This window comes from Lontra canadensis, unplaced genomic scaffold (genome assembly GCF_010015895.1).
Source record: "Lontra canadensis isolate GAN:19392208 unplaced genomic scaffold, GSC_riverotter_1.0 scaffold61, whole genome shotgun sequence".
NCBI classification, from domain to species: Eukaryota; Metazoa; Chordata; class Mammalia; order Carnivora; family Mustelidae; genus Lontra; species Lontra canadensis.
In genome coordinates this window covers 2,627,045-2,640,517 of record NW_022631055.1, presented here as the reverse complement: position 1 = coordinate 2,640,517, position 13,473 = coordinate 2,627,045, and the positions used below count along the sequence as shown (strand labels likewise).

The 13,473-nt window shown below is 46.0% G+C and overlaps 1 protein-coding gene across 1 annotated transcript; it reads right to left on the bottom strand.

The window, feature by feature from the left end:
* Positions 1 to 4,399: 4,399 nt before the first annotated feature.
* Positions 4,400 to 11,611, bottom strand: GPR75 (G protein-coupled receptor 75). The gene is made up of 2 exons (XM_032877784.1): positions 11,504 to 11,611; positions 4,400 to 6,767 (listed from the first exon to the last, which is right to left on the bottom strand). Exon 2 carries the CDS (start codon positions 6,667 to 6,669, stop codon positions 5,047 to 5,049), a length of 1,623 nt encoding a protein of 540 aa, XP_032733675.1. The 5' UTR covers positions 6,670 to 6,767; positions 11,504 to 11,611; the 3' UTR covers positions 4,400 to 5,046.
* Between the last annotated feature and the right edge of the window lie 1,862 nt (positions 11,612 to 13,473).

Below are 13,473 nucleotides of genomic sequence, written 5' to 3'. Positions count from 1 at the left end.
AGCCTGGATCGCTGATGGAGAAGAGCCGTCTGCTGGCAGCCTGCCTGCCTCTCCTACCGCTCCATAGGCCTGGGATTTTCACTGACCCTTGGCCTTCCTTCAACTCCAGTAGGAGAACAGTGGTGCGAGTTTCTCTGGTGGAACTGTAAGCTTCTTTCATTAATGGAAAAGAAAACTGCTTTCAGTGGATACAGGAGAAAACACAGGTCTCTCTGGGAGTCAAAAATCTCACTAGGTATACATTGCCCCTGAACTGTGAAGGAGGAGGGTGTCTTTGAAAAGGGAGCCTCCATGGCCTGGCCTGGCTAGATTATGGAGAATTATTTAAGACTCTGTTATAATCATAAGTCAGATCTGGACAGGAACCCAAGACTGTCAGCACCCAAGGCGTGTTGCTGGTGGCTTGGTGTGGAAGTCTTCGAACTAGGATGTGAGTGACTTGAAAATGAAAAAGGGAAGTTTACGGTTGCTCATTTTTAATACCCTAAAACTGAACTGTTTAAGAACGCTTCTGTACCAGGATGCCTGGCTGGCTCAGTTGGAAGAGTATGGGACTCTTGATCTTAGGGTTGTGAGTTTGAGCCCCATGTTGGGTGTAGAGATTACTTAAAAATCTTAAAAAAAAAAAAAAATTTTTAAGAAGCTTCTGTGCCTTAACTCTGCAGGATCTCATGCTACTTTTTCTTGGCCACTATCCATCTATTACTGCCCCCTTCCCACTTCGTAAAAGAATTCCCACCTGGAATCGTAGAAGGGTATTTCTCCCAGATATGGAGCTGCTAACCAAGAAACTACTCCAAATAATAGTTTCAAAGAAGGATCCTTAAAAAAGAGAAAGAGAGAGAGAGATCCTTAAGTTATTTGTCAAGGGACCACAGTTTTGAGGTTTCCCCCCAGCTTATACACACCATATAGATTACCAACTCTAGGATACGCATTTTTGCTCTTGCTTTTAGCTCAGAGGAGGCGAAGTTGCAACTGTCTTTAGTCATCCTGAATCTGAGTTCATCTAAAACCAGCCACCTCCACCATGCTGCCTAAACTTTTTGGCCCCAATGAGATCAAAGTCTTATAACTGAGGTGCACCAATGGGGAAGTTTGTGCCACATATGCCTTGGCCCCAAAGATTGGCCCCACTGGGTCTGTCTGGAAAAATGGTTGGCGATGAGATTGCCAAGCGAACCAGTGATAGGAAGGGCCCGAGGATGACTGTGAAACTGGCCATTCAGAACAGATAAGGAACTGCCAAGACACAGAAAGCAGCAGAAAAACATTAAGCACAGTGGAAATACCACTTGAGAGTATTTTGATGAGATTGTCAACATTAGGGACACCTGGGTGGCTCAGTTAGTTTAGCAACTGCCTTCAGGTCAGGTCATGATCCTGGAGTCCCGGGATCGAGTCCCACATGGGGCTTCCTGCTCAACGGGGAGTCTGCTTCTCCCTCTGACTTCTCCCCTCTCATGCTCTCTCTCTCTCTCTCTCCCAAATAAATTAAATAAAATTAAATAAATCTTAAAAAAAAGAGAGAGAGAGCGACATCATCAACATTGCCTGATAGATGCAGCACTGATCTTGAGCCACAGAACTCTCTGGAAACTTTCAAGAGATCCTGAGAACCCAGGGCACTGACTGGCTCAGTGGGTGGAGCATGAGACTTTGGATCTCAGGATTGTGGGTCTGAACCCCACATTGGGCATAGAACTTACTAGAGAAAAAATTAAAACAAAAAACCCACAATCATTTCATCTCCTTTTTTTTTTGAGATTTTATTTGTTTATTTGACAGACAGAGATCACAGAGAAGCAGGCAGAGAGAGAGGAGGAAGCAGGCTCCCTGCTGAGCAGAGAGCCCGGACCCTGGGATCATGACCTGAGCCGAAGGCAGAAGCTTTAACCCACTGAGCCACCCAGGTGCCCCAATCATTTCATCTCTTAAGAGAATGCTGGGTATAGGGACGCCTGGGTGTCTCGGTCAGTTCAGTTGCTGCCTCCAGCTCAGGTCATAATCCTGAGATCCTGGGATCGAGTCCAGCATCAGGCTCCTTGCTTACTGGGGAGCCTGCTTCTCTCTCTGCCTCTGCCTGTCACTCTGTCTGCTTGTGCTCTCTCTCTGACAAATAAATAAAATCATAAAAAAAAAAAAAGATGGGGCGCCTGGGTGGCTCAGTGGGTTAAGCCTCTGCCTTCGGCTCAGGTCATGATCTCAGGGTCCTGGGATCGAGCCTTGCGTTGGGCTCTCTGCTCAGCAGGGAGTCCTCTTCCCCCGCTCTCTCTCTGCCGGCCTCTCTGCCTACTTATGATCTCTGTCTGTCAAATAAATAAATAAGAGAGAGAACGCTGGGTGTCAACACATTGTTATCCATTGTGCAATAATCATCATTACTTTCCTCTGATGGTTTTCAGATGATTGGATGGGAAAGTCATAGGACTGCAAACCGATGTTCAGAAATGTTAGGGTTTTCAGTATTTTTATTTTCCAAACATTATTTTAAAAGAACATTAAAAGCATCAGAAATACAAATCTGGCCTAAAGGTTAACATCAGAACAATTATAAAATGTTTGAAATACATCACATACTTTGCATCACAGTAAAGCGTCAAGAGAACTAATTAATATACCCTGCTAATCATTAGTCATGGTCAACTGAATTCTCATTATTTTTAGTTCTCAGTTTAGCCCTTATAGAGAAGTTATATATGTCTACCTGTATCTCCCTCTATAGATAGATAGACATATATAACTTACGAAGAGATAAGTTTTATCTATCTCTGTATCTCTGCATAGATGTAGAGATAGACGGGAAGGAGGGCTAAGAATCTAGCCCAACATGTATTTCATGCAAGTTATATCAGTAATTTCTTGAGGAGCATACAGAGACTGAATACCTCATGTGCGCATGCTTACTTTTCTTTATACTATTAACGTCTACCTCCCAAAGATGGATCAGGTCATCTCAAACTCAAAGGTTGTACAAGAAACCTGTCGGTTCAAATTTTACGAGTAGGAATTACTTTTTAAAAATCTCTTATTGAATCACACTGGAAATGCCTAGCCAAAAAAGAGATACATACCTTAAAAAGTATGAAGTATCTTCTTGATTAATCTTAGTAATTATAAAGCTGTTTGGCTTATTGGAATAAATACCCAGTTCTAAATTTAGACAAAAGTCTAATTCCTAATTAGAATTATCTTCAAATGATCTTGGAAAGGATACTGGATTTCTTAGTTCTTTGTTAAAAAGGGGTAATAGACTAACCTATCTCGTGGGAGTATTAACGAATGAAAACAGTGTTGTATTAAAAATATAAAAGCATAATTGAAATAGGTTGTAGTGACTTCCAAAAACAGCATTCAATTACAAACAAGAAAAAAATGTGATAGAGTGGATATTTCTCTTCTGTTAGAAAATTTAAATAGCAAAGATAAAGGAAGAAAAGGAGAGAAGGAAGGGAAGGAGAAAGTCCTAAAAGGTGAATTTAAAAAGAAAATAAAACCCATATCTCCTCCTTAAACCCCCCAAACAGAATGACTGGTCGGTGCTGGAAAACAGCAGCTGGATGAGGCTGCGCAGATCTCAGGCTGAGCAGTGACTAGGGGTTTCTCTACGCTTCGCGGTGTGCTTGTATTTGGGAACAGCCTGGAGAGGGAGCCGTACATTGAATACCTTCCTCCAAAACAACAGTTCCTTCCAACCTGCAGTAACGGTTCTGGAATATAACAATTTCTAAAGATAGGTTTTGGATCTTGACGCTTGTCTTGAGTCTAACAGCTATAGTTTGAAAGTTGTATCAAGTTCAAAAGCTAACTGTATAATGAAAATAGTTTACGTAAAAATAGGAATTTACCGTTGTTACGCTAGGAATTACAGAGTAGGTCATAAAATTAGTTTTAGGCTTAGAAATACTTAATCTAGTTTTCCTTATCACCCATTGCCAAGATTAATGGGAGAGAAACAGCACAATTAGTTTGAAAACACATAATCTTAAGAATGTTTCTACCTCAGTGATATTTAAACAAAGACAAAAAAATTATTTTGAAATAGTTACTTGGATACTCTTTGTCAGCTTGTTAACAAACCACCCTCACACAGACGGAACAGGGTAAACGCTCCCAATCTCGTTCTCACACCTTCTTAAGCAATAATGGAGATCATCTAACACGCGGCAGGAGTCCAGGTTGCTTCCCACATCACCAACACCCTGGCTCAGAGGACCAGTTAGTGCCTCTGCTCCCAGAAATCAGGGTCCTCTACTATAAGTACAGTCCTCTTCACTAGGTTTCTTGGGTAAGCTCATTCCAAAATAGAATGATACATTTTAAGCAAGCAAAAACATATTTCTTAAAAAAAAAAAAAAGTTAGACAGTTAGTCAATTCACACAAGATAATAGCGTCAATTCACACAAAATAATAGCGTCTATCATGAGAAATGGTAGCAATCATAATACTTGGTTGACTGTCTTAGGAAAGCAAAATACCTAATGCCTGTGTGTCTTGGGTAAGGTAATTACTGAGAATATGTTTCTGACTTTCTGCTTTGACAATGTATTATTTATTCAAATAAGCCTGCTACCAAAAAAGTGCATTGTTCCCCATTTCAACACTTCAAAGAATCAAAATTTACAGTTCAATTAAGGAAAACTTCACTGCAGTGAAGATTACACCCTCACATTTAAAAAATCCAGCTCGTGTGAACTTTGAAGACCCGAAACACGGACTCAAACGGTCACAAACTGTTCATTCTCCTTTAATAGTTTAGCTTGATCATTCCTGGCATCGGTTTAAAAGTTTAGTACCAAAGATCAGAGCACAGGTCAGGGTAAAAATCTAAATTATAAATGTTTACATCAAATCTTAAAACGTCAGGAAACCGCAAAGCGAATTGATAGATGCCAATACTTCAGACAGAAGAAAATCCTAACTGCCAACCGTCCTGCTGAACCGGTTAAGTTTTCATCTGCCGTTGGTCTCACAAAAGTGAAAAAGAAATCCATTAGTATCCGAAACAAAAACAGTTTGTGCATGAGTCTCCAGCTTCCAGGACACTAAACAGAGGGCACTGGGATCTGCTTGGCCGTCGTGCTCTCGTATTCTTGCATTAAATCATTAGTGGTGTGATAATGCATGGCAATATAGGAATTGGCAAATCCGAAAGAGTTTACTGGCTGTAAATTCTGCGGGACGCTCTCTTCCTGGGAGGGGCTGCTGTTATAAATGCTGTAGTAGGGTTCAATCCGGGTGTTGATGGGGGTTGAGCTGCTCTGACCGTAGTGCTGATGCCCAGCGGAGATCTTGGGACTGACCACACTTTCCTTCGAGTGACTTGGGCCGCAAGCCTGGTCCACAAATTTCTTCTGGGGCTTTGGAGACAACATGTAGGCAGAGTTGGTTTCATGATGGGAGGACTTGTTTCTGTTGACCTCCAGGTTCCCTTTTCCCATGGCTCGAAGTCGAGTCTTCTGTTTGCAGCAGAAGAAACCCAGGCCGACATACTGGAGGCACCAGAGCACTTTCCTTCTCAGCCCTGCGCTGTTTCGAGAATATATAAAAGGGTTTAACCCTGACTTGAAAAATATGAGGGTAAATCCAAACAGTTCAAACTGGTAGAGGACGAAGCTCCCATTGCTGGACAGGACCACCTGCACTAAGGAGATCCCCAGGGGAAGACAGCACACCAGGACGGACAGGACAATAATCACGCAGGTGACCACTGCCTTGGAGTCCTTAGCCGTGGACAGGTTGACAGCCGACACGAGCTGGAGCCGGCTAGCTGCCGGGGTGGGCATGTGGTTCAGGCTCTTGGTGTACCCATGGGTCTGAATGTGCTGCAGCTTGTTGTAATTCTGGTTCCGGTAGAGAGCAGGCCCGGTACACTGCACGGGATGGCCCCCTCCCTTCCCGGGGGCCCCCATGAAGGGCTGCGGTCTGGAAGCATCCACTGAGATGACCGGGGGGCACTTCCTGACTTGAGCATTCTTCCTCAGCGTCTGCGCAATCATGATGTAGGAGACCGACACCACCGCCACACAGAAGGTGAAGTCCACCACGTACAGAGACACGATGGCTTTCCCTTCTCCCGCCGTCAGACTGGACATGGGAAGGCAGAGGTGGGACTTGCTGGTTTTCAGGGTGCCCAGGGTGGCCAGAGTGAAACTGGTGGCCCAGAGAAGCAGAGTGAGAAGCACGGTGCAGGGAAAGGAGGCCGTGCGGTCGGGCTGCTTCCCCAGCACCATGCGGAGCCGGTGCAGGGCGATCACCGCCACGGTCTTGAGGGACATGATGACGAAGCCGGCGCTGGTGATGTGGAAGGTGAAGCAGAAAGCATCCGGGATGCTGCTGGCAGGGCTGAAGAAGAGCACGAAGGTGAACATGGGGGCGGTCACTCCACAAATGAAGAGGTCACAGAAGGACAGGTTCAGGATCATGAAATCAAAGTTGGTTCTGAACTTCCTAAAGGCTGGATCAAAGAAGGACAAGAAGACAATGAAGTTGCCGTAAGAGCCCAGGCAGAAGATGACCGCCAGTAGAAAAGTACAGGTGACCAAAGTGGCCGTGTGGATGAGGTGCTGGAGGTCCCCCGGGACGGCAGTGCTGTTTCCTCCCTGGGAGCGAGGTGCGCGCAGCCAAGTCCCGTTGGGACCAACCTCCAGGGGCTCCATGGAGTTCATCTTCAGACGGGAAGGACTCTTCCTTCTGGGGCAAGGGAGTCAGGGCCTGGACTCACAGCTGCACCACGTGCGACAAAAGAGGCCCAAGGCAGAAAAGCCTGCGCACAGAAATGCACACCCAGAGACAGAATTAATGGAGAGAGCAGCGTGATTTCAGGATTTTGTACAAAAGCACTAGGGTTTTATTTTAGCTCTGACCTGAGGCAAAGAAAGCATTTCTTCTCACAAGGCCCAACACAGAAAAGACACAAACACCTCAAAATACATTCTTCCAGCTAATTTCAGGTTTTCTGGCATAGAGGTTTGCAAAATCATTTAAGCATCACCTAGAGAGTGGGTTAAAAAAAGCAGATTCCTGGGCCCCACCCTTTGAGTTTCTGGTTGAAGGGTATGCACGTGTTACTCTTAGAAATCTTCTGGTGCCTCAGGCTGGAGATCCAAGAACATTATTGCACCAAAGAGATCACACCCTACTTAAAGCCTAATGTGGTAAATGACGTGATAGAGTAAGAGAAGGGGAACCTAATCCACCCTGGGGTAGAGGCTGAGAGAGGCTGAAGGGAGTAGTGCTGAGGAGGAGCCCCCTGTGGGGGGAGGGGCGGGACAGGGACTGGGGGGAAGGCAGGCTGGGAGGACAGGAATAGCTCTTAGAGCATGTGCTTGAGATACAAGCCAGAGGGTATTGCTGAAGTACACTGTGGCCCCCACAAATCGCTAACAAATCCTATTTCTTTCTTTCTTTCTTTTTTTTTTTTAAGATTTTATTTATTTATTTGACAGAGAAAGAGAAATCACAAGTAGGTAGAGAGGCAGGCAGAGGTGGGGGGAAGCAGGCTCCCTGCTGAGAGGAGAATCCCTGGGTGATCCCAGGACCCTGAGATCATTACCTGAGCCTAAGGCAGAGGCTTAACCTACTGAGCCACCCAGGCGCTCCAACAAATCCTATTTCTTTTCCTAGGAACAAACCTTTATTTTCTATCATGTATCATTTCTTCTCCCTGCTGGTAATTTCTTGGCCAACTCCCCATCTTCCTTTGGAAAAAATTTTGTGGACTATGTTTGAGAGGCAAAAATGAAAGCATTCATGGGTGTCAATTATATTCAAGATTAACAAGGTGAGCACCCTTTTGTCAACTCTCAACCACTGTACAGAGGTGAGTTATTATTCCAACAGCAATATCCTCCCGTGGAAGCAGGAGGCACACATCCACTCAGGCATTCATTGGCTCAGTTTACATTTATCGTGTGCACACTTTATGCCACCATTATGCTAGGGTCTGTGGGTGGACAGAGGAGTAAGACCTAGCCTCTGTTTTGAAAGAATTAACTTCTCTTTCTTCCTGCTCTTTATTCTCTTCAACTTTTTTTTTTCCTCCAGTGAGATTTAAAGTACTCTCACACATCTTCCGCTATTCCAGATCCCAGAGCCCTGTGGGGCCTGGTGCCCTCTCTGCTCTGAAAGATGCTTCCAGTGGGAAGTTGTACCTTAGAGACTGGTGCATTGCTCTTGACAACTCAAATGTATTGCTTGAATTTAGCATTTTAGGAGCAATGGCACTGGGGAAGTCCAGCAGTGATGTCCCAAATATTTAATCACCAGCTCCTAAGGGGTCCCAGAGGCCTCTAGCTGTGTCAAGGGTTAACCCTTCAGTTGCTGGATCCTGGGGCAGAGAGAAAGAGGGGCCAGGTCCACGATGGATTCCTAAGGGCTCTGAGCAGCTACCCGAAGAGAAGTCTCTCTGCATTCAGTAGTAGGTATGGCTATGCCAGTGAGAAGGGGACAAATTTCAGTCCTGGGGAAGTCCATATACCTAATGGTATATTGGTATATATATTCTTTATGAAGGAAGAGATGGCCTCTTTTTTTTTTTTTTAAGATTTTATTTATTTATTTGACAGACAGAGATCACAAGTAGACAGAGAGGCAGGCAGAGAGAGAGAAGCAGGCTCCCTGCTGAGCAGAGAGCCCGTTGCGGAGCTTGATCCCAGGACCCTGAGATCATGACCTGAGCCGAAGGCAGTGGCTTAACCCACTGAGCCACCCAGGCGCTCCAGAGATGGCCTCTTTATTCTCAATGGTCGAACAGTAAAGATCATGACATTATGATGAATTTCTCCACTGGCAAGGAGACCAGCTTTTCTGTACTTTCTTTATAAAATTTCTGTAAGGGAAAAATATAAATTTCTACCTTTTATATCTTGATTAAAATTAAAAAATAATGGATAGCTTACCGTTTTCACTTAAAGACACTGTGCCTGCTTCTAAACCCTTTTTGATAGCTCCATAGTAGAAACAACTTTTACTGTTTGTTTTTTCATTGTTAATTGGAGGATTGGTATTAGCTAATGAAAAGAGAAACAGCAAACAAAACTCAGTTTGAGGAGGCAGGAAGGCAGAGAGGTGATACTATTGTTTCTAGCAAAGGGGAAACACTTTGGAGGCAGGGAAATGAACAGGGGTGAAGATCGAAGTAGGAATTGGGTTTGGGAAATTAGAAGTACGAAGCATCTGGAATTGATGCTAAGAGAAATATCGAGTAAGTGGTTAGTAATGAAGAAGTGGGGTAGCTGGAGACTATGGAGACCTCAGGCTAGGAGATTATTTGGAAACAGAACAGTCAAGAGGAAGATGGAATGATAAGAATAAGAGGCAGGAGAAAAAAAAGATTTGGAATTGCTGAGGGCCAACTTCCACTTTCTTCACGGTTATAATTTTTTCAATGTATTTAAAAATTTTCAAATTTAAAAAAAAATAATTCTAGGTCAGTAATATAATTATCAGTATCATTAATAATATGTTAACTTTGTTGAGTGCTTATGATGTGCTGGGCACTGTTCTCAGTGTTCTATGCTATTAACTTGTTGAATCCTCAGGACCAAGAAATATTACAACTCATCCCCATTTTACAGATAAGGAAAGTGAGCTGGAGAGAGAGCTCCTAATTTAAAGCAGTAGGGCATGAATTAGAAGCTAATCAGGTACTCTCTACAGCTGACACTTGTCCCTACCGGCTCAACTCAGCATAACAACAAAGAGAAAGGGGCCGTCCTCGGGTCAGAAGATAGTTACAGCAGCCTTCATTTACTGGGTGATTAGCATACATACCAGAAGCTTTACACAAGCTATCAAACTTTACTTCACTCTCAGTACAATCCTATGAAGTAGGTATTACAATCCCTCCCCAACTCTAAGTTCCTGGAACTCAAATAGGAACACAGGACACACTTCCATGTACCTTTTTGGCAAAGTTGATAATTATGGTTGTGGCATAAAGTAATTATAAGTCATTCCTATTGGAGCATTAGGAAAAAAAGAAAGCAATGAGAGGCCGGGAAGGAAAAGAAAAGCAGAACATAGAACAGAAATATAAGTTTTGGGGCGCCTGGGTGGCTCAGTGGGTTAAGCTGCCGCCTTCGGCTCAGGTCATGATCTCAGAGTCCTGGGATTGAGTCCTGCATTGGGCTCTCTGCTCAGCAGGGAGCCTGCTTCCCTTTCTCTCTCTCTCTGCCTGCCTCTGCCTACTTGTGATCTCTGTCTGTCAAATAAATAAGTAAAATTAAAAAAAATATATATATATATATAAGTTTTGGTAGACAAACTTACAGAGTAAAGGAGAAGAAGGAAAAGTAAACCCACTTCTGGGACTTTTAAGAAAGAGGAGGCTGAGATCGTTGTTTTGAACCAAGTTATGATGGTAGCTCTATAAAATTCAGTGATTCTCTGCGCAGGGGTGGTGAATGAATGCTTATTTGGTACTGCTATATAGTAAATACAGATTACCAACGTTCCTTTCAATGCAAGCATACTAGAGGCTCTTTATTTCTGGCACCATAAGTAGGTGATTAAAGTCATAAAATCGGAAAAATTTTAAGTTGGAACACCAGTCTTTGGCGGGCCTGTTAGCCACAGTTAGAATGAATTCATATCTATGTGCATCTTGTTACAACTAAGGAGGGGGGATCCTAAAGTAACTAGTAAGCAAGGAATAGGAAAAGAAAATTTGTGTAAAGTGGCAATGATTTCTCACTAAGATGTGTGAAAAGCCTGTGATAATCTGATGTGCTATCTTAATATTTTAGTCCATATGAAAACGTTTTGTTTGAGCTTTTACAAGTTAGCTCCTGGCTGGAATTCTTCCAACTCCCCCCTCCCCCCACCCCTTAATGCCTTAAATTCCTTGAGGACAGGCATTTTCACAGGCTAACCCTCACAGAGAGCAAGGTTCTGTGCTATTATTATCCCCATTGTATTTGTATTAATCAGGAAAGCCTCAGGGAAGTGAGATGACTTGCCCAAGGTCACTAAGATTCAGGTTAGATTTATCTGATTTCAGAGCCCATGCTCTTTCTCCCCAGTTCAACTACCTCTTGAAGCCCGGAGCAGCTGACGGGTTGGGGTAGGGTCAGTGAATGAGGGAGATGGGGAGGCTAAGGAGGTTCCCCCTCAAATCTGGGGATGGAGAGCGAGGATTTGGGAAGGGGAGGTCGACCCCAGCCAGGGACTAGCGGTGAGCGGGCGCTCCCCGGGGTGCGAAAGGTAAGAAAGGCCTACTTCGGACCTGGAATCTTGCAAGATAGTCGGCGGAGGGCTGGTGGGGGGCTGAGAGCTCACACAGGGCAAGGGCGGTGGGGAACCGGTTCTGCGTCCCGGCACAGCCCGGGAGCCGGCCCCGCAGGGGCGAGATGGCTTCCACGCAGGCCGCGCCAGGAGGGCAGGTGCGCGCGGCCGGGCCTGGAGCAGCGCAGCCCAGCTTCTCCTAAGCCGTCGGCTTCCCGGGGCCCGGCCCTCCCGGCCCCCGCGGGGCATCCTCCTCAGGGGCCCGCGGCCTCTCACCTGCCCGGTGGCCGCAGCGCCGCCCCCCTCCTCCATCTCGCAGCCCGGACCCCAGCTCCGCCCGCCGCCCGGGACGAGGCCCGGCTTGAGGCATCATCGCCATCGCCGCCGCCGCCTCCGCGCATCCCGGGAGCCGCCGAGCCGGGGGCGCCGAGGCGCAGTCACGGAGACGCCGAGGGCGCCGCCCCCTCCGCCGGACACTCCGGCCCCGGCGCCTGCCTGCCCCCCGCGCCCTCAGCGCCTCGCGGGCCCCCGGAGCTGGCCGCGGCCGCCGCCCCGCCCTCCGCCCCCCACGCCGCGCCGCTGCCCGGCCTGGGATCGCGGTTCAGCCGCGCGAGGACCTGGGCTCGGAGGCGGGCGAGAGCTGGCGCGCAGAGCAGGAAGGGGCCTGCGGTCTGGGCCGCAGGCCAGCAACGCTGCCCGTCCCCTCCCTAACCCCATGGCCGCAGCGGGTGGAGAGCGTGGGACCCGCGGGTGGTGAGCGTGGAACGGGCGGGTGGCGAGGCTCCCGTAGGTGCCCGGGGCTTCCTCCTGGCGCGGCAGCTAACACTCTGCCTCCTAGATTCAGCTGGCGTCATCGTCCACTTCGGTACTTTGAGACAGTTTGTAAATGAAGTCATCATAACAATTTAATTTTTAAAAGACTATTATTAGAGAGAGAGAGAGCGCGCGCGCAAGAACGCGGGTGGGGCGGGGAGGCGGGTAGGGGCAGAGGGAGAAAGTGTCCCCGCTGAGCAGGGAGGCCCATGCGGGGATGCGGGCTCCAGCCTAGGACCCTGAAATCATGACCTGAGCTGAAGGCAGAGCTTAACTGTCGGAGCCACCCAGACGCCCACAGCAGTTCATCTTTTTAAATAAGAGAACTGTTTGGTACCAACAAGTACCAAAGAATTTGACTTAGGTGTAGAACATCTCCCCCAGTATCCTGTGCTTTCATCAAGAAAAAACGAGAACTGGGTAATTTATGAAGCAGACATTCAACCCACGTTTGACTATGCTGTTAGAATTCTGTGTAGAAAAAACTTTACAGAAATTTTCAGTTAATTCCCACATAATATGACTGACATAATAGCTGACATAATAGCTGACTGAGCCACCCCAGTGCCCCGAAGTTATGAAAATATTCATTGCAATGTAATCTGTAGTAGACAAAACTGAAAAAACCCTAATGTTCAACAACAAAGAAACACTGAACACAATTATATTAACAAGGCAAATGGTCTTTGTGCACAAAAATAACTATGAAGACTATGTAGAAAAAGTTGATTTTTCAGTAAAGCAAAATTCCTCTGGCTACACTACTAACCACAACTGGCCTACAATCCAAAGGGCTTGGCAATGCCGTGTATCGGGAGTATTTGAAAACACCTTTCTCATACTACTTATTTTTTTCACAAAACTTTCATTCACATTAAGAAACTAGGTGGGTAAATTTTCTTCCTAAATATTGAAATATAATTTGCAAAGTCTGTTTTTTTATTATTTTTTTTTAATTTTTTTTTTAAGATTTTATTTATTTATTTGATAGAGAGATCACAAGCAGGCAGAGAGGCAGGCAGAGAGAGAGGAGGAAGCAGGCTCCCTGCCGAGCAGAGAGCCCGATGCGGGGCTCGATCCCAGGACTCCGAGATCATGACCTGAGCTGAAGGCAGCGGCTCAACCCACTGAGCCACCCAGGCGCCCCGCAAAGTCTGTTTTTTTAAAAGGATCCACTCAGAAACTAGATTAGCCATGACAACCTCAAAGATATACTTTCCCCTTCCCTGACCTAGAAACCTACTCGACTCTTCTTCCACACCCGAACAGCACGGACTTCTCAACTTTGGCCTGCTTTCCCCATCCTTAACACTGTTCCTGCTGTCATTGTCCATTTCTTTCAGTGCAACATACATTTAAGAACTACCTTAGACAATAGTAGCCACCCACCCCTTTTCTTTTCCGGATCCCTTAAAGTCTTGAGGCCACTGGTA

Bases quoted from the DNA above. Each gene is read 5' to 3' on its own strand.
- GPR75 (XM_032877784.1), bottom strand. From the start codon at position 6,669: ATGAACTCCATGGAGCCCCTGGAGGTTGGTCCCAACGGGACTTGGCTG.